Source organism: Brachycentrus maculatus, unplaced genomic scaffold (genome assembly GCF_059751285.1).
Source record: "Brachycentrus maculatus isolate JH-2025_06_01 unplaced genomic scaffold, ASM5975128v1 h1tg000309l, whole genome shotgun sequence".
Lineage (NCBI taxonomy): Eukaryota > Metazoa > Arthropoda > Insecta > Trichoptera > Brachycentridae > Brachycentrus > Brachycentrus maculatus.
Window position 1 is genome coordinate 631,192 of NW_028281059.1, and position 25,181 is coordinate 656,372.

General features: G+C 32.6%; 1 protein-coding gene across 1 annotated transcript in view; it reads right to left on the minus strand.

The window, feature by feature from the left end:
* Positions 1-1,648: 1,648 nt before the first annotated feature.
* kek2 (leucine-rich repeat, immunoglobulin-like domain-containing kekkon 2 protein) overlaps positions 1,649-25,181 on the minus strand; it is a 253,114-nt gene continuing 229,581 nt past the window's right edge. The window contains exon 6 of the mRNA XM_088267920.1: positions 1,649-4,921. Within this exon, the coding sequence (XP_088124046.1) occupies positions 2,325-4,757 (2,433 nt within the window). The 5' untranslated portion in view covers positions 4,758-4,921 and the 3' untranslated portion in view covers positions 1,649-2,324. The remainder of the gene's footprint in view (positions 4,922-25,181) is intronic.

The window sequence follows — 25,181 nt, forward strand, 5'->3', positions numbered from 1 at the left end:
AATGGGTAGAATGGTAAATTTTACACGTGTGGAAAGTGATCACTGATGACAGGTCATGAGCATTGTAAATACCCAGACTTCCATATTCTTCTTCATCTGCGTTTAGATGTCAAAATGTAATTTTTTTCAAGCGCGTGATAATCACAAATCTTTCAGCCAGATATTCGATGCTCCGACTGAAAGAAAACCTTGCCGGATGTTGCGGTTTTCGACCAAATCACTATCGTCTCTGATTTATATTTCTTAAATCATACAAATTCCCCACATAAAAGTAAATCAAACAAAGTTTCTGAAATAAAACAAAAGTTCATTTTGTAATCAAATATATTCAACATTGTCGAGATGTCATTACAATCGGATATTATACAATCGTTTTAGAACTGTACGCCATGTGCCTATATTACAACATTTAATAATGTTTTTCAAGTGTTACAAATTCAAATATTAACTTAAGATAATCTATTAACAATAGATACATACATTTCTATTATTTACATGGTTTTGTCTTAATATTCCTATAAAACGAGTAACTACTTTTTGACATTAGTTCAGTTAAAAAAACTGGGCCAAACCTTAGCTGTCGCTAAACTTAAATTGATGGTTTTATTTTAAAACACTAAATGAAATAATTTACAAAAGTATTTATATTTATTTTCAATTCTTGATATTAACTAATAATTAAATGTACTTTGGAAGGAAAATACAGTTTGGAAAAACAATTTTGAATGAAAAATAAATTGTTTTGTTTTTCGTTGTGCCAAATAAGATTAAAAACAATACTGCTGAAATTCAATAGTGTATGTGTGTGTATGGTATCTGTGTGTGTGTGTGTGTGTGTGTGTGTGTGTGTGTGTGTGTGTGTGTGTGTGTGTGTGTGTGTGTGTGTGTGTGTGTATGTGTTCGTGTTCGTGTGTGTGTATATGTGTTTGTGTGTCTGTGTTATTATCAAATGCAAACAGACGTCGTCTCTACATTGTGGATAAAATAATAAAGAACTGTATGAAATTTCATTTAACTCGCAATTTTTCATCGCAAGTAACTTTATATTTTATAATTGGGTATATTTCAGAAAAATTGGTGTTTTTGGTTTGAAAAATTTAATATCCTTCATTCATTTCTCTTTTTTGTTACTTAAATTAATGAAATTGCCTTGTCGAAATATTATTTCAAAAAATATTTTGGAAAATAAACACGGGTAGCTTTTTTAAGACATTACTAAAATTATCTTGTTGATATAATATAAAAACATTTTCTAAATATGTATTTACAATATTTATACGATATTCTATTCTGTAATATATTTTTTTAAGTATTTTTTATTTACTTTACGCAAAGTGTGTACTCTCTGTGGAAATATTGATTAAGTGTCCATACATTATTACATTACATTGAAAATAAATTATTTAAGAAAATTATTTATGACATTAAAATTCTGATAAAAAATCTATTATTACTATGTTAATATATTTTTCTACACACAAAGAGTTACAGTTTTTTTTTACAAGGAGTTGAGATATTGATTTAAACGAAAAAAGAAAATCACATTTTTTTAAAGAATTCATCTATATATAGTTTTTTATTCTTTAAAAATATTTGTATTACTGAAAATATAGTAAAATAGAAAATTCTTAATGTTTTCATATGGGTATTTTTTTTGTTATTTAAATAAAATTGAAATGAATTTTAGTTACAAATAAAAATAAATGTTTTGAAATTTGGAATAATTTAATGCCTGAGCTAGTATTTATGTAAAAAATCATTAATGAATTCGGTTCATGGATGGCGATTGTATAAGATAATTAAAATGATAAAAATAGTAAAGTTATCGAGATAAATCCAATCTACATATCAACATCACGTCTAATAATATATTACATGTTAGTTTTTTTAATTATATCAGCTAAGTGTCATCACTTTCCCCAATGTCATTATTTACAATATTATAAAATATCTTGTATTGAGCACTCCATATATATTTATTAAATTATTACTTGCTTGAATGAATTCAGTATGAACTTTTTTTATAAAAATTCGTTTCACTTCTGTTGCAAACAAATGTTTAACAATAATTAAAACCATCTTCAAAGTGTTTAAATACATCAGAGAGGTTATGATTACCCTGTTAATTAAAATAATTTTTACTTTACATAAAACTTCACTTTTCTAAATGTCTCGTTACTTTACACCTTTTTTCCACCTTCTGATTGTTCATTAGAGTTTTTCGAAGTGTCTGATAAATTCCTATTTACATCGCTGGTGATTTTGTTTTCTCCGGGAGGTACGTTGCATTTTCCATTTTTGCAGATGTCCTGCGACCGTCTTCGTCATATTTCTGGTGCCTCTACTCCATCGCCGACATAACCTTCGTCAGGACTCTCCGATGGATTCTCTTGATCTTTTGAACTGGAAGATTGACAGGCGGGTTTTGGTTTCGCCGAATCTGAAGTTTTATCAGATGCAAACCTCTGATCATTTTCATTCGTTTGAGTGGGTACGCATCTTGTGGAAACAAAGTTTCCGTTTGCAATGCTCGGAGCCATATCGACGTGCGACCTCTGATGACTAACTTGAGGGTGATAGTTCGCGGGCACGCAGGCAGGCCACGATCCAGATATCACAGATTGAGGCGACGTGCAGCAAGGGGCGACTGTAGGAGAGAGTGCCCCAGACTTGTAACCTTCCGGCGGAGAAGGAATATACGTGCCTTCTGGCAAACCCACTTGTTGCTCATTCGCAAATATCGGTTGTTGCTGCCTTTGCTGACTATAAGGATATCCTTCTACCGTATAGCGAACATCAGCCGGACTATAATGTTCGTAAGATGGAGGTTGATGCGACCTTACGAAAAATTCTGCCTCTCTCGAAAATCGGACTCCTTGATTGGGAGCATTCTTCACCTTGGATCTGTTATGCGGCAGAGTTCTATAAAAGTTGTTAGAGGTATCTGGAATCATCAGTGGTTGTTGCATCGGTTGTATTTTTGGCAGACCAAAATCTATAGGGTATCCATCGCTGTCCAGAAAACATCCAGGGTTTAGGTGAACATCCGCTACATGTTGGTACATGTCATTTCTGACACCGCGAGGAAGTGTGGCCACAGAGTTGATATATTTTTGTTGGTCTTGCCATTTAACTTGTCGGGGGGGTGCAGAAGTAAGCGATAAAACAGTATTGGTATCGAAATTATCGTCTTCTTCATCTTCATTAAATTTCTTCTGATCATCGTCGTTTTCAGTATTTGTCTTCCTCCCATTTCCAACACTTTCCGTATCATTAATTAAATCAGGATTTTGTTCTAATTGATAATTACGTAAAGTAGATGCATTCAGACAAACCATATTTTCGATATTATTCATAATAAAATCTCGAGTATCATTTGAATACATCGCAACGTGGTGGTGCTGGTCCGTTACCAAAATACTTCCGTTCATTTTTGGTGGCAAGGGGTCCGAACAAGAATTTGAATTTGAATTTTTCACACCCGTCGGGTATTGCAAAGCAACGTCTTTGCTGCTTTCTTTCTTCTTCCTGCGTTTCTTATTCCGTTTGCATTTGAAGCAAGCAATAATGATTACAATCAAAATTAAAAGAAACAAAGCTCCTCCGCCTACAGCAAAAGCTAAAATGTATTCAAATGGAAAAGTGACAACGATGACAATGGGTTCCTCTTTGACAATAACTCTGATAGTATAGTTTGATTGGCTTTTTCCAGCCGGGTTTTCCGCAACGCAAGCAAAGGTTCCATTGTCTTCACTATTTGTATTGTAAATAAAGAGTTCGCTTCGTTTTTCCACTGTGCCTTCTTCGATATAATAATATAAATGTATACCCGGGGCAACCATCGAATCGTTTTGCAAGACTTGTCCTTGAAACCACCATGACACTTTTGCTTCGGGGACAGCGGAAACTTGACAGAGGAGACTGACATTTTTTCCTTCGCTTATTTCGAGATAAAATGTAGTAGGCGAGACGTCAGGAAGACATGCCAGGTCAGTGTCGGTCAGTGATTTTATCGCACGTCCTGAGAGTCGGGAGGGCGAGCTGCAACGAGGCTCAACCGAGTGAGGAATGTTAAAATTTTGTAGCCATGTATAAAGATCTTGAGAATTACAATCGCATTGCCATTTGTTATTGTGTAAATCAACTCCGTGTAGCGATTCAGGTAGGATGTGAGACCCCCTCATGGTCATCAGTTTGTTTCCATCCAGTTTCAGCCATTCTAAGTGGCTTAAACCAATAAACGCCTCATCTTCTATCAAGCCAATATCGCAATTGCTCAATTCTAGAGTAGTCAAATATGTGAGGTGTTGAAATCCGTTGCTTTTCAAAGTTTTTATAGGATTGTCACTCAAAGTCAGTCGCATCAACGATGGAAAGTCTGAGAAAATGACGGACGGAACGTACAAAAGTAGATTTTGAGAGAGATCTAGCTCGACTAGATTCGATAAGCCTTTGAAAGAGTCATCGTCTATTTTGGTGAGCTTACATCTAGAAAGAAAGATCTTTTGCAAATTGATGAGTCCTAACTTTTTAAATCTTTCTTTTGATAATACTTGAATGTTGTTTCCGGAGAATTCGAGGACTTGGGTGCCGTGATCGAGGCCACTTGGTATAATTGTAAAATCCTTGTCTTGACACTCGACAGTCTGCTTCCCGTTCTTCCACTTGCAGATGCAGGGCTCCGGGCAAGCGGGGGCGCCGGAGGCGTGCAGCAGCAGGAGCAGCCACACCTTCCACCACCGCAAAAGGGACGTCATGCTTCTTTCTCACAATCACATTACTATCAATAAATTACGGCACGTAATTTTATTTCAATAATCGCACTATCTTTTTGATTTAATGTACATTTTAAGTGTTCTCAATCACTCTCAAACTCTGTACCGTCATTGTCAATTGGAGTCGATTGTTTGATCCTTTTTATCTGAAACAATAGAAAAAAATATTATCAGTTACATCATACTTGAGAAATTTAAAGGGTTTATTACCAGACGTATAAAATCGGTGATTTACAATTTTTAAGTCTTTTGAAGTTCAAATGATATTTTCCAGCTTTATTTTGTATTTTTTTTTGTTAACTCTTCTACAATCTTTAAAATGACCTTTGTTCTATATTGTATGTGCTTATAAATAATATAAATGTGATTATTGTAAAAGTCAACGAAATTTCGAGAAACGAGCATTAGTACAAATTTACAATAACCTTTCATTCTGTGCACGTTCACTTTGTTTGCAATTGTTCAAGAAATGTTAGTTTTACACAATTTATTTTTCAATACCATCTTACAATATAACATATTTAAAGGCGTGAGCGTGTGACACGTAATTGAAAAGATACGTTGACGGATCAAATAATAAAAATAAAAGTAACATTAAATAAAAAAAAATTAATATAAAAATAAATATAACAAATATGTTATTGTTTTCCTATTTTCATACACCTATATCATGAGAATGGTCGTGTAATTAGTTTCTAAACTGCAGGGACCTTACTACCTATGCTTTAATACTTGACGACTTTATATAATGAATTTATTCTTAAATACTGACAACATCTTACCTATTTGCCCTATAAAAATTCCAAACTTTATTCAATATGACATGTTATATGTTTCTATAAATCGCTCACTCTTTTCAAGAACGTCATAAATCAAAAAACTTGATTTTTCAGGAGAACGTTTTTAAAGTTTTAAAATATAATACAATTTATTCAAAATAAATATCAAGCCACTTATTGAACTTTCTACTGTGCAATATATCTTTTTAGGTAAGACCTGAAGGTTTTTTCTCTATTTGAAAAATATTTAGTATATTTCAAATAATAATTATACAAAACCCTTTCTTCAAAATGTAAAAACTTCACTTTCTACCCTGTAGCTGGTAAATGTTAAGCTAAAAATATGCCTCTTTTTCTGAGATATAGTACATTTTCTGGGCATTCCGAAAACATGCACAACTAAAAATTGTCGATTTTTGATTTATGACTTTCTTGAAAGGAGTGAGCGAAATGTGTTTTTACAACCTGATTACCGGACCTTTGGGTGCTCAAAGAGACCAAACTTGATCGTCCAAAATAAACTTCGGGTCCCCAATTTTGTTTATTTATTTCCGAAGGGCTCAGCGCTTACCGGCCTTTATAATAGCTTTTCCCAATTTCAAGAAACAATTTGTGTTCTTCGTCCTTTAGTTTTCACGAACGGGATGCGGAAAAAAAAGTAACAAGGAAATACAAACAAAATGTAGAAAAACTACATTTGTTTGATTATTTTGTCCACCTTTAAATTGTAGTTTTTAGCGCATTTTTTTTTAGGTCTCAGGTTTATATATGAAAGTTTGTGTATTTACAGGGCTTAAAACCTGTCATACACTGGTTAAGTGATCGCTTTGCACAGGTGCAACATTCACCAATCCTACCCACGAGTGTTAAGTGATCACTTAACCAGCTTACCAGCCTATGACAGGTCATAAGCCTTGTTAATACTAGACTTCTAAATTATTTTTCATCTATGTTGAAATGTAAAAATATGTCTAAATCATGTAAAAATACTGATTGTGTGATAAGTGGAGATAATCCTGATTTGTGAATATGTATTTTGACACACTCAAAATATTGTAAATACGATTATCTTTGATTTAATTTCATTTTATTCATCATGTTACTTTTAGCAGGGGTAGGCAGAGAGAACAAAACGCCACACTAATCTGCTTTGCAAACAATTTCGCCTATTCCACATTCATGCATCTTCTCATACATACTCCTCGATTATTCTGACTCCTGACTTGACTACGCCCAAGTATTTGAATTACTTGATCATGTAAAATTTTTTTTATATTCCTCCACTCCTACTTTCGACTACATCCGCCTCATGAATATGTTTTACAGTTCTTTCCTCACTGATTTGCTAATGTCCAAACCATCTCAACACACCTTTCTCAATTTGATGGATAATGTTTTTCTCAGCGATGCCAAGTTTTTATCGTTCTTTCTCTGCTCCTGTTTCCAACCACATTTACCTTATAAATTTTATTTTACTGTTCTTTCTTTGGTTATTCGATTCACATGGCCGAACCAAATGGTTCCAACACACCTTTCATAATTTTATACATAATGCTTATCTCAGCCTTGCATTATTTCCTTATATCACCATTCGAACATATAGCATATACCGTATATCCTTTATCTATTAAAAATAATCCAAAGTTATTCTTTTGAACCTCCCTAAATCATAAATAAACGTCGTTTTCAAAATCATAATGTCGATATAATGGTATGAAATGCTAATTTAAAAAAAAACGACTTGAATCCAATGCTTCCTCAGCTCGCAAACGGCATCGCGCAAAGCATTGCTATTTGCTCGACAAACAGTAATTTATATTTTTTGTTACGAGCGACTCGCTTGTTTTGCGAATATTTCTTATATCCCTTGGTTTTTTGCCAAATATAAGAAATTTCCGCTACAATTTTGCTCGTCGGGTAAATTTACAGGCCTGCTTCGACGTTAAAATGAACGCTAAGCGATTTCAAACTGTTATGTCAAGAGATGTAGTACAATCGCGAACAAAATTCCTTGATAACTCAAGTATTATTTGCGCACACTCAAACTGGAGGCATTTTTTTCTCGTTTGCATAAAGTGGGTTGTGACTTTTTAACACTTATATATAATTTTTGCAAACAACGTTGTTGGATCCTTAACAGTAAGGCATCGCAATGTTTTAAATTAATTTAATTTGTATTTTTTTATATTCGAAACTTTGAGGTAAAGTGTGTAAGCCTTAAATGTTACTTCAACAGTGTCCGTCTCCAAGAAAGAGAGATTTTTCAACATTTTTAACAAGATTCAGAGTTAAGAAAAAAATATATACATTGAGTTATTTGTAATAGAATTGTACAATAAAACCAACTTATACTAACTACTGTTTATTATATTGGTATATTTAGATGGTTTGGGTATTTGGATCGAAAAAGTAAAGAAAGTAAAAAAATAAAAGGGGCGAATATAAATAAAAATAGAAGTAGTGGAAGACTGAGGAAAACTTGACATGATGAAGTATTTCAAATATGTAGTTGAAAGTGGTCGGGTCAGAAGTTGGAATAATTGGCGGGTATGTATGAAGACATGCATGAATGTAAAAAAGGCGAAGATTGTTTGCAAAGATTGATTCGTATGACTTTTTTCTCTCTTTGCCTACCTCTGCGGGGAAGCGGTGTGATAGTATGTTAACAAGAAATAGTAAACACATAAAGGAAAAAAATATATGTGTAAAGTCTTCGGTTAATGAAATGTCTAAATTAGTTTTAATAATAATAATAAAACCCTTATCCGCACCCCAATGGTGCATAGAGTACTGCGTCATATCAACGCAGTGTTATCTTGATCGTTTACATATGAAGGAAAGGTGATCAGCCTTCCGCTTCAGGTACCAGTCCAGGGTAATATTGAATAAATATTACAGTGAAAAAAATCACTTATATTTATTTAACCCCCCTTGGGAATCGAACCCGGGACCTCCAGAACGGTAGCCGAGAGTGCTGACCTACGGAGGCGGACAAATAAGTTTTAACAAAATTTAATTCAGAAAATTTTGTCTAGCCTCCCACTAGTATATTGATGAGAAAAAATAATAATAAGTAAGTAACTAACTAATCACCACGCTGCTTCACCGTAGAAGTAGGCAGAGGGAATAGAACGCCACACTAATCTGTCTTTACACACAATCTTTACATATTCCATATTCGTTTATCTTCTCATACCTACACTTCGATTATTCTGACTCCTTACCTGACCACTTTCAAGAATTTGAAATACTTGATCATTTTAATTAATTGTTAATAATAATTCAATAATTAATCGGATGATTGACAGATTCATTCACAAGCAACTCTCAAAAGTTATCTCATCATTTGAATTAAATTACGAAACAGTATTGAGTTATCTCATGGAAAATACTCGACGAATTCTTCGTTAAACTTTATTTTAATCCATTTAATTTACAACTCCATACGTGATAAATAAAAGATGACTATCTAGTGATTATTCACAGTCGCCATTAGTGTCGGGGTTGAACATCATGCACGTTAAATTAGCCGTGAATTAAACCCGAAAAATAATTCTTCCTAAAAGATATCCCGGGGATCTGAAAAGTAATGTCGAGAAGCATTGTTCTCGGGTAGGGCTAGCACATTTTTCACGAAACGACCCTGAAAATTGTGAGGGACGAAAAGGACATAAAGATTATTTTATCGCAAGATCTAGCAATTACGATGGTTTGTCAAGAGACGTAAATTTATCGATCTTTACGTAACTTTGTCTTTTCCTTCAAAACCCAGAGAAGAAAATATAATTATCCATTATCTGAAATATCTTTTCTATTGCTTTCATCATTCCTCCTAGTTTTCTTCTTGGGAGTATCTCCCATAAGCGGTATTCTCAAATACTAAGAGTTTTTTTGGCATAACGAATAACCATCATGCCTCTTGCAGGGGTAGGCAGGGCGAATGCAACTCCTCACCACTCTGTCTTTGACAATATTCTTTTCTTCTTCCACATTCATGTATCTCCGCATACATACTCGCCGATTATTCCGACTCCTGACCTGATTCAAACGTTTTCAAATATTTGTTTTACTTAATCATGATAAAGTTTTCCTCTCTTTATTTTCCTACCTCCAATTACATTTGCCTCTTAAATTTATTAAACTGTTCTTACTTCACTCATTCATTCCACAATTAAAAAATATTTCTGCACACCCTCCTCAATTTTATCTATAATTCTTATCTCAGCCTTGCATTTTTTACTTTTTTACATTTTTCACAATTTGAACATGTATCATACATCATTTTACCCCAGATTCGTCTGAGTGATCGCATTTAACTTCATTCAGATTAATACTTTCATTCATTTTTTGCCAACTCCGTGCTTCACTTGTCATTGTTTTCAAGTCAGAGTGGTGTGGCGTTCTATACCCTGTGCCTACCTCTGCAGATGGCGACGTGATGCTTAGTTAGTTCAATTATTTTTTAAAGTTTCATCAAAAATTAGTACCGTTTAACGTTTTGCTCTGTTAAGCACGATCAAAGAAGAAAAACGAATAAATTGTTGTTAATAGTTGTAGGGGGTATATCGTTTAGCACTGGGGAACTAAAATACGGGATGATTCTTGGGAACACGGGACGTCTGGCAACCTTGTTGTAGCATTAATTGTACTTATTGATCGCTCTTTGTGGCGATTCGTTTAATTTATAGCTGCAGTTAAGTTCCCAGCATGTTGGTTGACGGTAGTAATTAGACAGAATGGGACGTGGCTCCGGATAAAACCGTTCGCAAAACGCTAAAGACGAGCGGGCTTAACAAATAGCACGCTAGATAATAAGTGTTTTGGACGCGAGATCCTTAACTGTGGGGATAATGGCGTCTATAGACATTAAATCCTGTATCTGTAGCGATATCGCTCGCTCCTACTTTGCTCCGAGGTTCGGGGAGAAAAGCGATTCCGATAAATAGAGGATAGTGATCGTTCGTTAGAGCGTCAGTAAAATAATTATATTTTACATTAAAACATTTTCGTTATCTGGGTTAAAACATATATTTTAAAGCTCGCAACTTAATTTTCTATGAACCCAGGTAAACTTTAACACTATCGAATTTTTTCTTAGGAAAATGTTCTTATATTTGTATTCTTTTTTCAAATCTTCGAAATAAATAAATGGATTTGAAAACAAAAATATCATTGAAAGGTAACGAGTTAAAAATTATCTGGAAAGATTTTTATAAATATTATTTTAATATATGTTAAGATGTAGCGATATTTTTTAAGTAACATTTAAATTGAACAAATAAATATAATTTATAAATAACGTGAAAAATTAATAAAATTAAAAAAAAAAAACATATTTCTAAAAAACGAACTTCAACGTGGACAAATATTTGCATCGACACCCATCTATATTATTGAAACGATTTTATAAAATAATTTCGTGATGCGACATATTTATACCTATTTCCAAACATAAACGGAGAAATCTGAGAAAACCCTCTTGGGTCCGGCGTGTTCATGGAAGATGACGAGGGTGAAGGATGTCGGTATCCAAGGGAAACAAATATTGTACATGTGAAGGATAACCATAGGTAAAACATATATTTTTCATTAAAATGTTTTTATTTTCGTAGAATTTTTTTTATGTTATGTTCCTATAATTGACGTAAAACCATTTATTTTACAGACGGTTTTTTTCAACAACACACTTTCCTTACCTAGGCTTAAGTAGGCTGAGATAACTATGTATAATTGGATTTATTAGTGGATTATGTATATAACGCAAGTGAAGAAGCTCTGTGTTAATGATTTTTTTTTTGTTAAATTAAGGAGAAATAAAAGTTTAAAACTAACTAACTAACTTACCATCACACCGCTTCCCCGCAGGGGTAGGCAGAGAGAATAGAGCGCCACACCACTCTGTCCTTGCAAACATTCTTCGCCTCTTCCACGTTCATGCATCTCCTCATACATACCCGCCGATTGTTACGACTCCTAACCAGACCACATTCAAGTATTTGGCATACCTGATCATGCCATGTTTTTCTCAGTCTTCCTCTGCTTCTTTTCCCAATAACATTCGCCTCATAAATTTGTTTTACAGTTCTTTCCCCACTCATTCGTTCTACATGTCCAAACCATCTCAACACACCTTTCTTAATTTTATCGATAATGCTTATCTCAGCTTTGCATTCCTTCCTTATTTCACTATTCAAACATCTATCATACATCGTTTGTCGCACATTCTTCTGAGAGATCGCATTTCGACTGCATTCAGTGTACTTTCATCCTTTTTTTGCCAACTCCATGTTTCACTTCCATACATTAGAGTTGGAACCAGGACTCCGTTGTGCACTGCCAGTTTAGCTTCCGCTGATGGGTTTTTATTTGCTATAACTGATTTCAGTGCACCATTCACTTTGTTCCCAGCATTCACTCTCCTTTCTATGTCTTTATCAATCTTTCCATCCCTAGAATATTTATAAAAAAAATAATTAATAAAAATATCCCGCGAAGCCTCTATTTAAGTGAATTTTCTATTGGTAGGATGGTAAAGAAAAGAAGAGAGATATTTAAAACAACAAAAAATATCACAAACACCCAGACTAATTCAAAATCAATATTTCTGGAAAATATTTTGCATTAGTAAACGAACCCCCGACGCCTGTTTCGTAGTCGAACGTTTACCGAACTACTCTATGGTGCCTATCAAATACGTAATATTCAAATATTTTCCAAATGCAAAAGATGCAACGTTTATCTGTTTTAAATAACATTAAATTTAAAAATTTAGATTTTATTTTGTTTGTTACGTTTGTACATACGCAATTCTGGTTAAAATCGTTATCTTTGCAAATTCTCACTATGTTTAATATTGAGAGTTTAGATTTCAAAATATGTAAATGAATTTGTAAATAACTGAGTATGAATAATGGATAAAATTACTTGTTTAAATACAGAATTCGGTCACCGGAATTAATATGACACGTGTGTCGAAATTCCAATACAGAGCTTTTGCATAAGTTAAAAAATGTCATAAAATCTTTGCACATGGCACTCCCATATAATTCTGTATTTTCTCGAATTTTATTTATGTTGAGAGGATAACGATAATCGAGCTGTGTTATTTTCCGGAACAATGCGTACATTATAGCATCCCTTGGAAAATAATTACCAGCTGCCGCCTGACGAGCATGACTCGGCATGTTAGGTCCTGTTAGACCAAAACACACCCTCCACTCCATCGTTCTTCATCCCTTACATTGCTTTACATAAAATAATAAAAAATAAATAACTTCACAACAAAATTAATGGAATTCTGGACAGAAAAATATGGTTATCATGACACTTTTTTGATAACGCAATTTCACGGTGGAATACTAAATAATACATAAAATATTAATATTATGATTTACCCTCTAAAACAAGCATTTTAGTAAAAAAAAACATGTTTTTAACCAAGGTACGTTATTTAAAACGTGATAAAAAATTATATCTAAAACACACATACATAGAACAAAAATAAATTATTCAACCGTATATGTACAATAATTCCACGCCAGAATACTAAACAAAATATAATATATTAATATTTTAATTTTATCTTTTGAAAAAGCAAGTATTCTTTTATGAAACAGGGATATCTTTAACCAATGTGCGTTACTTAAAATGTTTAAAAGAAAAAACTTTATTTTGAAATCTGAAATAAACAAAATAACAACAATAAATTAAACTTTCTAATTTTACCCATTTACTTATACATACTTATGTCATGTACGAAATTTTACTTGAAAAAATCCGTTGGTGTTATCTATTAAAGAACGTGTATTTGAAAAATAAAATTTGAGTAATGTTTTAATTGACCATGGGTACAGTGGTGAATTTTACACGCCACTTTAAGTGATCACTTAAACCAGTGAATGATTTTATGTCATACCCACATTTATAGTCCCGTATCAATAGTCTTCTTCATCTTTGTTTAAACATATAAATATAATAAATAAAAATCTTGAAAGCGGATACGATTGAAGAGATGCATAAACGTGGAAGAGGCGAAGATTGTTTGCAAAGACAGATTGGTTTGATATTCTATATATATTCTCTCAGCCTACCTCTGCGGGTTAGCGGCGTGATAGTTAGTTAGTATTTACTTTAATTACTCTTATAAATTTTAACAAAACCCTTGGTTGATGATTATTAAATATTAAAATATATTACCAAATTTGAATCAGAGCCTAAGCACATCCCCCCGAAACTCAAACTTAACATCGAAACAAATAAATTTAGACAAATAATCCGCCGCAACTTAATACAACTTCCTACTACAAGTTCTCTTCTGAGGCGTTCTTCTCAACTGTACGTAAAACTATATTATATACCGAATAACTGTATTCCGTACATTTCCAGCGCCTTCCTGTTTTCCCGTTGTGTTCATGAAATATAGCCTTTCGCTTACATTTTTTGACCTCCACTATATTGTTTTATATAGACTCTTATACTTATACCGCCTTTTGCTTGCTGTATTTTCAGGTCATTGTATCGTTTTATGAGTATATCTGCAGGTTCGTACCAAATACCCCAAGTCGACAGCCTTAGCTGTATTTGGCCATAAATATTTTTTATTTGTTTGACCATATTGTAAGATTTAATAACAAAACATTTTTTACTAAGAACCAACAAATTGAGATCGTTAATCATTAACCATATTGTTTTTAAGTATGAAAAGCTATCCGTTATGAATAAATCGATTCTTCAAAATCACTTATTCTTCATAATCGTCTTTCATTCTGCATTACTAAATTTCATTATTTTTCCTCCATAGGTGATTGTAGAATAACAAAGAATAAATATTTGATTGAAAATCACTGCCTCGTGTATGTTTAGGTGACTTCAAAGGTTCTTGATGTACAATTTTATGGTTTTTCATTTATATTTTATCTATCTTGGATAGTAAAAGTATTGATAACTTCGTGGTATGATAATAAAACACTATCCTTACCATCCATTGTTTACTTTGTATAATACCATTTTTTTAAACACTTTTTTGTGACTACCGGTTTCGAAAAATCATTCCATCATTAGGTCATCAAAACAAAAATAAAATTATAAAATTAAAATTATTATAATAAAAGTAAAATTATTACGATTTGACATTTCTTTGAATTTTTTATGACAATTTTACCTTATATTCCCAAATAATATTATAAATGATAAGGTTGGTTCGTTGTATTAGACGCAGTTCTCGACACATTCCCATTGCTCCATTAGTTACTCTCGTCCATCACATGCAACTCTAAAACCCATCAGAAACCCTCACATACGTAAAAGCAAAATAAAAAAGTATTTTCCATATTGCCTCAAAGTAGTTTTAAAATAATATTGGGAGACTGAGAGTCCCACGGGGCTCAACAAAAGCAGAGTGGTTAGTGGCTATATCGGACCAACTATAGGTTCGTTTGCCACACACGTCTAGGTGTATCACGTCAGATTAATTTATGAAGTGAATATTTTAATAGTGTGGGGGCGCTAGATTCCGTTAGATTCGGCACTATTCGGCGAGGTATTCCCTCAACGGGTCTAAAAACGATTGATTGTTGATGAACACACGAGTGGAATTATATCAAACGAACTGGATAATCACTTGTAAATGAGGCGATACACACTTGCGTGGACGTTGTTAAAAACGCGTTCGTTTTGATAAGTGAACCACTAGTTTGAACAAACACTAGTTTTGGTGAAGCTAAAAATTAATGATTTGATCTCATTAGTATTTGCATTTTTATTTTATTTAAATGTAATACATTTTTTATTGGCGGTTTATTAAGTATTGGGTTTATCAGAATAATTTTCAAGAATATAAAAAATACATATTTCTTTTACTTTAACTTACTAACTTATAACCCTTAACTCACCCAATGGTGCATAGGGCACTGGATCGAATTGACGCAGTGTTATCTTGATCATTACTTACATGAAGGCAAGGTGATCACTCTTGCGCTTCAGGAACCAGTCCAGGGTAATTTGAAATAAATATTACAGTGTAAAATCAGTAATATTTATTTTCACCCACCCTGGAAATCGATCCCGGGATCTCCAGCACGGTAACTAAACACGACTGACATGACAACTGACCATTACACCACGGAGGCGGACAGTTTCTTTAATTCGATATAATTATCATATTATGAAATTCATAAAAAAAAAACTTAACCAACGGTATAAACAATTTGTATAGTTTCAATAAAATAAATAATAAATTCAAGCATAAATACAGGTTAACGAAGTGTCACGTCCAAATTCCAGACCTCCAAGAAGAAAGTACAAAACTACTAGTACAAAAATATTTAGTAAGATTTTCAAATATTTTAATTTAATAGATTTATATTATCCACTGACACTTCGTGATGGAATTGCATTTTTAATTTATTATTAGATTAAAACCAATATTTTTAGCTTTTCCAAACCAGATTGATGATGTCGGTAACGACCAGTCTGATGATGTCGGTAACGACGAAACCCGGTCGCTGGTCAAATAAAAAAGTGGAAAAGCTAAAAATATTGGTTTTAATCTAATAATAAAATAAAATAAAATTAATTTAATACAACTCTGGGTGTCTGGGGGTTAAAACTTATAAGAGCAACTCACAATCAGAGAATAGGCCTACAATTTACCATACAGCACCAAGCAGTAATAATATAGGACGTCTTGTTCCGGCCGTGTCCTGAGATGGAGATGCCAAAGTTCGTCACAAGTTTGTGGAAAGTGAATTCCACAAGAGAGATGGAATTTGTTGTGCCAGAGTTCCATCATACTGTTGTGTTATAAGTTTTGAAAACCAAGGCCACTCGTTATGATTCCAACATGAAATGGTCCATTGTATTCTCATCATATAATGATTGTGTCTGTCAATCGTAAAGATATCTACCTTAATTATCATTAGTTCTTATCTTAAGAGAATGAAAACCAATAAAAGTAATCTAAAAATTAATTTAAAATATTTGTTTTAATTATGTGAATCAAATGCATACATAACAACGTTATTATCAATCGCAGAAACTATTCCTTAATCAATTATGTGCCATTTTATACCTAGATATGACATCGAATCCTGGCAAACGTTGTGTTTTTTGCTGCTACTGTATTTGACCTACACGTCATTATAAGGACTTAATAATTATTTTAACTAAACTAAACTAAACTTAATAAAATATCACGTAAAATGGCTCCCTTCAAATCACCGTCCCTCGTGCTCTTATTTGAAATTACTCAAAATTTGAATTGTTGAAATTCTTGAACAAATAATATTCGCCTCGTCTACATTCATAAATCTCCTTATATCTCCTAATTTGACCACTTATTTGAGGTACTTACTTAATTGAAATATTTAATATTTGAAATTACGTTATTTGTAATATTTACTCCACCGAATTTGAAATACATACTTGATCATGCCAAAACATGTTTTCCTCGGTCTCACTCTACTTTTTTTACTAGTCTTTTTACACTCATAATTATAAATGTAATACTTTAATTAAACTTTTACAATTTTAAATCCACTTTTACAGAAAAAAATATTTATTTAAATTACTAAAATATTCGTGTTTCTAAACTCCTGCCTTCCTTTGTATATGATGATGTCGGTAACGACGAGACCCGGTCTCTTGTCAAAATAAAATAAAATATTTAAAAAAATATGTTTAATTCTTAATTTAAATAATCGCTTGAATATTATAATTGGTTTCGGATCATGAAAAGTGGGAGGTCCTCCTGAAGTAATGAATAAAGTAATGTTAATTGTCCGTTGAATCAACTTTTACCGATTAAATTATAACAATAATCGGGAATGTTTGCACATTCGGCATTATTGTTGGGAAACATTTACCGTTTGTGGAGCAATTTTACCCATAACCATAACTCTGCTTTATCGAGCCTAGGAAAATCATTTATTTCGCTTTATTACTCGGAGACTAACAATGCTAACTAAACTTGAACCAATAATATTACATGTTTCGCCCAAAACTGTTTAGCGTTCAAACTGTTTGACTGATTTTCGACATATATTTTATACATTTTTATAAACATAACGTAATTCTAACGTACCTGAGTCAACAATCAAATTTATAACAACATATATATCTAACGACCTACAACTAAATCATATTATAAATATTTAATATAAAAAAAAGAGTTTTGCTAAAATTACATTGGCATTTATTGTATTAAAAAATCTCATTTTTAAATTAAGTTTTACTAGGTAAATACTATTTATAGAAAATTGCGGTATTTATAAATTTACCAAATAATACTTAAATTAGAAATGGATAAATATTACCATATTGTGACTGCCGTTAAAGGAAAAACACTCATGGTTAAGATGTCAAAAAAAATGTAAAGATACTCTTTCAAGTATTTTTACTTTATTTACAACATTTTGAGTGTGTCCAAATACTTGTTCACAAAATCTGGATTATCTCCAATTACAGGAGTTATTTTCATATTATTTTTTGACATCTCAACAAAGATGAAGAAGAATATGGAAGTCTGGGCATTTACGGGGCTGACGACTTAAATGCCCAGACTTCCATATTCTTCTTCATCTTTGATGAGATGTAAAAAAATGCTTTATTTATTTTAAAAAATGTTTATAATGTTTATATATAACCACTCACCGAAATTAAAGTTTACTTTTTTCAAAACATAAAAAATAAAAACAATTAACTACGAAGTAAATGCAATAACACACAAGTATTTTTTGGATGTACTCGATCATGTTAAGTTTTCCTCGGTCTCCCTTTGTTTCTAGTACCAACCACGTTCGCCTCAATGATTGATACATTTTTTTCAAACACATTTAACATACATAAGTTTATCTTTTGTAATTTTTTATCTAACCCAATATTTGAAAATGTTTGACAATGTCTTAATAAGACTGTTACATATACATAAATAAATGTAGAATTCAATCCAATAAACCTTGTTTAATTTGGAATATTTTACCCAACAATAACCCAATATTGTTAATTTAATATTTAAATGTAATAGGAGTTTGTCTTATTATTATCTTTGAATATGTATAATAATAAATATATCTACATAAAGTAAAAAAAAATCTTCTACGTTCTCAATAAACTTCTCAATTGATAGTCAAACGATAATGTCAAAGGTACAATCGAGATGTTACAGTCTGGTAGTTTTATTTTGAAAAAGGTTTAAAATTAAATTTTGAAAAGAAAAACATCGTCAAAGGAAGTTTACCTTCTTTATACTTGTCTTTTAAGACCGCTCTGAAAACGTTGGTAAAACCATTTCAAATTTCAAATATGAACTATCACAACATAAGCTTATGTTTCTTTACGACCCATTGTTGGAGCAGTTTTTCCAATATCATTATCGATAACTCCGACATACAGCCGTTTGATAGGATACTTCGTCTTATGTAAATTGCACCTAACTTTTTATGATAAATACTGTAAGATGTAAAAGAAACTGACATTTTTTTAAAACTTACATGTTCGTAATATTAAAACGTTCGCTGCATTCAATAAACATATCTTAAAAATCACAAGATGCTCATAAAACAGGGATTCGTAACACTTTTTAATGAAAAATATGAAATAAAGGAAACATACTTTATAATTTATTATTAGATTAAAACCAATATTTTTAGCTTTTCCACTTTTTTATTTGACCAGCGACCGGGTTTCGTCGTTACCGACATCATCAGACTGGTCTGATGATGTCGGTAACGACGAAACCCGGTCGCTGGTCAAATAAAAAAGTGGAAAAGCTAAAAATATTGGTTTTAATCTAATAATAAATTAAAAATGCAATTCCATCACGAAGTGTCAGTGGATAATATAAATCTACATACTTTATAGATAGGTTTACAAGTACTTCCACACTTAGATAGGAAATTTACTTTATTTTTACAAGTACACACTTTTTTGTGTAGTATTCACGCGCAGCTCATCTTTATACTCACTTTGAGACAAACGAGTAAAAACGTGAGTCGTTAATTGATTCGACAGTCACTTTATGATGAAATCTTTACATTTTAAAATTAAGTCTTAATTGGTAAAACCAATATTTCTTAAAATCTATAGTGACACGTATTTCGATGCATTCCGCATCATTTTTACAGTGTTTGAAAATGTGTCATAACAAATTTTAAGATAAAGCTGTATTTACTTAGTCTAACTTAAATTTAAAACATGAGTCATTGAGGGAATTAAAGCTGAGTGTACAGATTGCTGTTACACAGATTTCTTATATAGATATTTTTATTACATCACATGCATTGTAAAATTAAACATATAACAAATGTGTATTTTTTTTTCTTTTTTCTCCATTAAAATAAACTAAGCTTAAAGCAACGCAAAGAACTAATAACGTATGAAAATAACAAATAAAAATAAGTCATGAAAAATATTACTAAAAAATTAATAAATATTTTTGTTCTCAGTGTTTCTATGTATTATTACCCAATGGGAGTTAAATTTAGGCCAAAAATGATAAAATCTGTGAAACAGGGTAAAACTTTCGAATATGAAATCCCCTACGAGTATTTGAAAGGCGTTTGGCAGTGACTGAAACACGTGAAATCTGCAAATTCGTGAAGAAAAAAGGTATCTGTGGCTATTTATCTTTTACATCATCCGTCCCCGGGGCTTTTGTTCTGAGGCCGAGGGAGATTCGCGCCGAGAAAGCCCCACTTTAGCTCCAAATGTCCCGAGAAATGTTTACGCAGTCAATGTGTCCGGAATAATGGATGCTGAGAGACGTCTTGTTCCTGAGCTCGATGCTTCGAAAAAATACCCCTTTTCCGCGCACAACTCCCAATCCCAACACGCCCTACTTTCCGGCCTAAGTACATGACGCGGAATAACGAATAACAGATTTCCCAAACAAGGGAAACTCACCGCGGAAGTGAGCGACGCGAATCTTTCTGTAATAAGCCGGCACATTACAAACAGTTCACTTAATTAGTCTGGACACTAATGTGTCACGTGTATTGAGCGTTAAGAAGCTTAGCGATATTGTACAACTAGACAATATTGGGGAAGGAAAAAATAACAATGCTCTTATTAAATGAACACTTGCCTTTAGGATCTATACGAATTATCTAATTACACAATATTAAAATTATTGACTTTACTTTAAGTGTGTCCAAATTGTGTGATATCTATGGTTGAAATTACTTAGTAGAGATGTATATAATAAATATATGCGCCATATGAAAACTCAGTTTCCCAGATGTAATGAATAGTAATAAATAAAAAAGTCTAAATACTATGATTTCATTCTTATTTGGTCATCGTAGACATTATAATCATTTTATATTGACGTTCAATACCCGTTTAAAGCTTGTTTAAAATCTATTTTTTTATAAAAGATATATTATAAATATACCTCAATATCTAAGAGGTATTTTTTTGCACATATGAAATTTGGCGATAAAACTAAGAGGTCAAAATAAAAATGATATATGTATGTTGGTGTCCACAAAACAGCATAAGGCAATATATGAATCGACGTCATTTTTGTTTTGAATTCCGCTCTTTTTACGGCCAACCCCCCGTCCAAATCCAAGTTCGAAAAAAAAACATAAATTCACGAGGGAAATGAAACAAAAAAGGAAACGGAATTCTTTCTCTATTTGCCAATGAAAACGGAATGTATTCAAGGGTGGAAACACCCCTCCCGAGCTACGCCCCTGTCCGACCATACCTTGGGTAGATCCGACCATACATTGCTTTTTACCAAAAGCTTTTTATTGCGAAGGAAAGAGGAAAATTCATCACAAACTGGCAGATTTTGTTAAAGCTTCAACTATAAGCTTAGAGGTAACTCAAGATCCAATTTACACCCTTTTTTATTTTTACGGTACGATCAGTTATATTAGTCTTTTATTTATATTTACAACATTTTTGAGTGTGTCCAAATCTCTCTTAACATATCTGATATTCTACTTTATTTTTAAATTTTTGTAATCTTAAAAGAAGAATATGGAAGCCTGGGTATTAACAAGACTTATTTGAGTAGTGGGGTTGTCAATCATTGGTAGATTGGTGAATTTAGCACGTATGTAAAGTGATTATTTACCCAGCCTATGACAGGTTATTAGCCCTGTAAATAGCCAGACTTTCATATTATTCTTCATCTATGCCAAATTTTCATTTTTTTCAAATATTTTTTAGGTTGGCTTATATTGAATATATCAATAAAAAATATATTTTAAATACGAAGTTTGAATGAATGTACGCAAAAAAGCTTTAATATTTTACAATAAATTAAATTTATTAAAAATATATGAAATATCTTCAAAGGACATCTCTGAATTCAAACAAATAAATGGTATACTTTTGTAAAATAAACATATTTTTGTTATGTTTCCGGTATCTGCAATTAATTTCTTCAAGACAGCGTATTTTTCAGTTTACTTACATAAATGAATATTTGATTTATTCCCAAACATTAGAACGAGTAAAATTTCGTTTTCTAAAGATTAATAATAAAATTCAAGAAACACCTATAATTTATGATTATGATTTTTCCATAAAATTATCATTAGCAAACATTATTGATCATATTTTGTAAATTCAAAGCATTGTTAGTTTTGTGGTAAAGTAAAATAATACTTTTCTTATCATTCATCATCCACTTTGTATAATATTGCTTAAAAAAGTTTTTGTTGAAAGATGAATGATAAGAAGAGATAAACATTTGATTATGTTTGGATTGTTTTATTAAATCAATGTCTCTATTTTTTATATTTAAATTTGAAATGTAATTAGTATCAAATCATCATATTAATTAAATTGTACAGATTTCATATAAAGATTTATTAAAAACAAGTCACTTTGTGGTAAAATTTTAAAATTTTATTTTAAGTTTCACTTAGTTAATACCACTTTTTTAAAAATCTATTGTGATACGTATTTCTATGGTAGGTATAAAGGTTATCATTTAAACCAGGTTACCTTTGCTTGAAATACGGTTGGGTTTAAATGGTTTTAACAAAAACAACCAAATGATTTGGAATTTTATGAGTCGCGACGTTAAATTAAAACTCCATTCCAAAATTGAGCACCACTGAAAAACTAAGGAAAACTATGTGAAACAAAGACCCTTCAAAGTTACCCGGCAGTTCTGTCTGAGAATAATGCCTTGAGATTTATATGTTACCATGAAGTTTTTGCATTTTACCAGCATTCCACTGAAACTAGGACGCTAGGACGCCATTGCGCTTCTAGAAACAAAAACAAAATAAAAAATTAAATTATTTATATTATGAAAGATATACGAGGGCTGGATAATGAATACGTTGACTGACGTCATAAAACCAAATGTACTTTGTTTGGAAGTTACATGTCAGAGTCCCCTTCAAAGTACTCACCTCCTCGACATACACATCAATTTCAACGGTGTTTTCACTTTTGAAAACAGTCATGGACGCTTCTTTTGTGATGTCTATCAGCTTCTTCAGCGCATTTTCTTTGTCTCAGGAATCGTCTCACATTTTTTTCCTTTTAAAATTCTTTTGAGTTTGGGGAACAAAAATAAGTAAGAATGAGCGATATCAGGTAAGATGAATGAGTAGGTACAAACAGTGATCTAGTGTTTGGCCAAAAAATTACGAATTTTGAAATTTAAATGGGCTGAATCTGATAAAACAACAACGCTCACGACAATGCTCCACAAAAGAAGCGTTCTAGGACTGTTTCAAAAAGTAAGAACACCATAGAGATAAGTGTGTGCGTCGGGGAGGGGAATACTTTGAAGGGCACCCAGACATGCAACTTCTAAATAAAGTAACATGCATTTAATTTTATGATGTCAGTCTGTGTATTTATTGAACAGGCCACGTTTAATACACTAGCGGAAAGTTTGAAGGCGTTTATATCGTATTTCTACAGCAGAGGGTAAAATGTTTCGGCAGTTTTTGAGCGTTCTTTGTTAATAAACGCCGGCATCACTATGCATGGGGTGGTTTACGGTTTGGGCAGTTTTCGCAAACACACAATGAAGTTGAGTTTAACAATATTTAGAGGAAAATTTAATAGTTTCTAGCACATGCTGCATTCATCCCTCAACATCGCGACTCATTAATTTGCAGCCTCCAGTAAAAGCCGAGTTGTTAACTTTTACGACGAGATGAAGCAAATTAAGCGAAGGCGCAAAATTTATCGGAGCGATTGTTGGCGCGATACAACATGAACTCGCTCGGTGTTAAGGCTCTTTGCTAAGTGCCGAAAATATTTTATGGCCCAGAGACTTCATTTTAACTTGACACCTGCGGCCTGAGCCTCGCAACCCCCTGACAGCCCCGAAACGTGTTTCCACTTAGCCACTGAAAATTATGAAGGCCGTAAATCAACCATGGGTGACATTCAGAACTCGGGCTTTTAAACTTACTTTTGAGACATACATACTAAAATTACATTTCAGACTTGTCGTGCGCGGTGTCGTAATATGTTTGGTGCGACGAACTGGTGACGAAATTTGGCGAAACTCAACCACAATTCCGTTACTCTAAATCTTACACGGGTTGATTGCGGTTTATTCTTGTAAAATGTGGTTTATACAAATACAAGCAAACATCGAATACAAAATTTCTTACGTCTTTTTTTACAAACAGGAAAGAGATATTTATCGATGTAAAACATTCAATTTAAATACTCCCTTTACACAGCCATCCATTGAAGTGGCTAAGTCCGATTTCATAAACGTGTGATAAACATTTAGTTTCACTATACTTTTAAAGTAACAAAAATATCAATAGTTTTAATAACAATGCAATCGAAAACATTAAAAAAACTAAATTTAGCAGCTGTCAAGAAGCAAGCTGTCCACCTTGGGCAATATTTAGTATTGAGTGTGTATTGATATAATAAATACAGGGTTAAATATCCCTAAATGCCCAGACTTCCATATTCGTCTATATTGATATGTCAAAAAATATATTATTAGATATAATCAAGATTTGTGCACAGGTATTTAGACACACTCAAAATATGGTTTATATAATAGTTTATTTTTTATGTACAGAAATAGAAAGTATGGGCACTTGGAGAACACGTTATTATAAATGCAAGAGTTTACAATTCCCCTGTTAATAATCTTGAAAACTTTTCCTCCGTAATACAAGACAACCGCTGCACGCTCTAAACTTATTCTCCAACACATATTTTACTCTGAAATTACACTACAAGACATTTTGTTCCCTTCGCCGTGCCTTTAGATACAGTGCCGGTCAAAAGACGAGGACTAATGGCAGCCATTCGTTTTAAAGTCCCTCGGGGCAGGTCTGAGAAAGAAAGTTTCCCCACAGATCTCCAGTGCGATGCGGTCCAGACAAGCTGTATCCAATGACCGAGTGTAAAACTTGGCAAATACTTGAACGGGAATGCAGGAATACAGATATTTGGGATGCCTACTCTTAAATATTTCATATTTCGGTACTATTGAACAATACATTTACACTTTTATAGACAATATACAGTGGAACCTCTCAGAACGAGTAAAATTCGTTCAAAAATCTTTCTCGTTAAGCGAAACATTTCTTGTTTTAACTGGCGCAAAAGTCCCGGCTCACAAGTGAATGTTGTGAAAAGGGAACTTGCCCTTTCTCTGTAACTCGTTATGTGA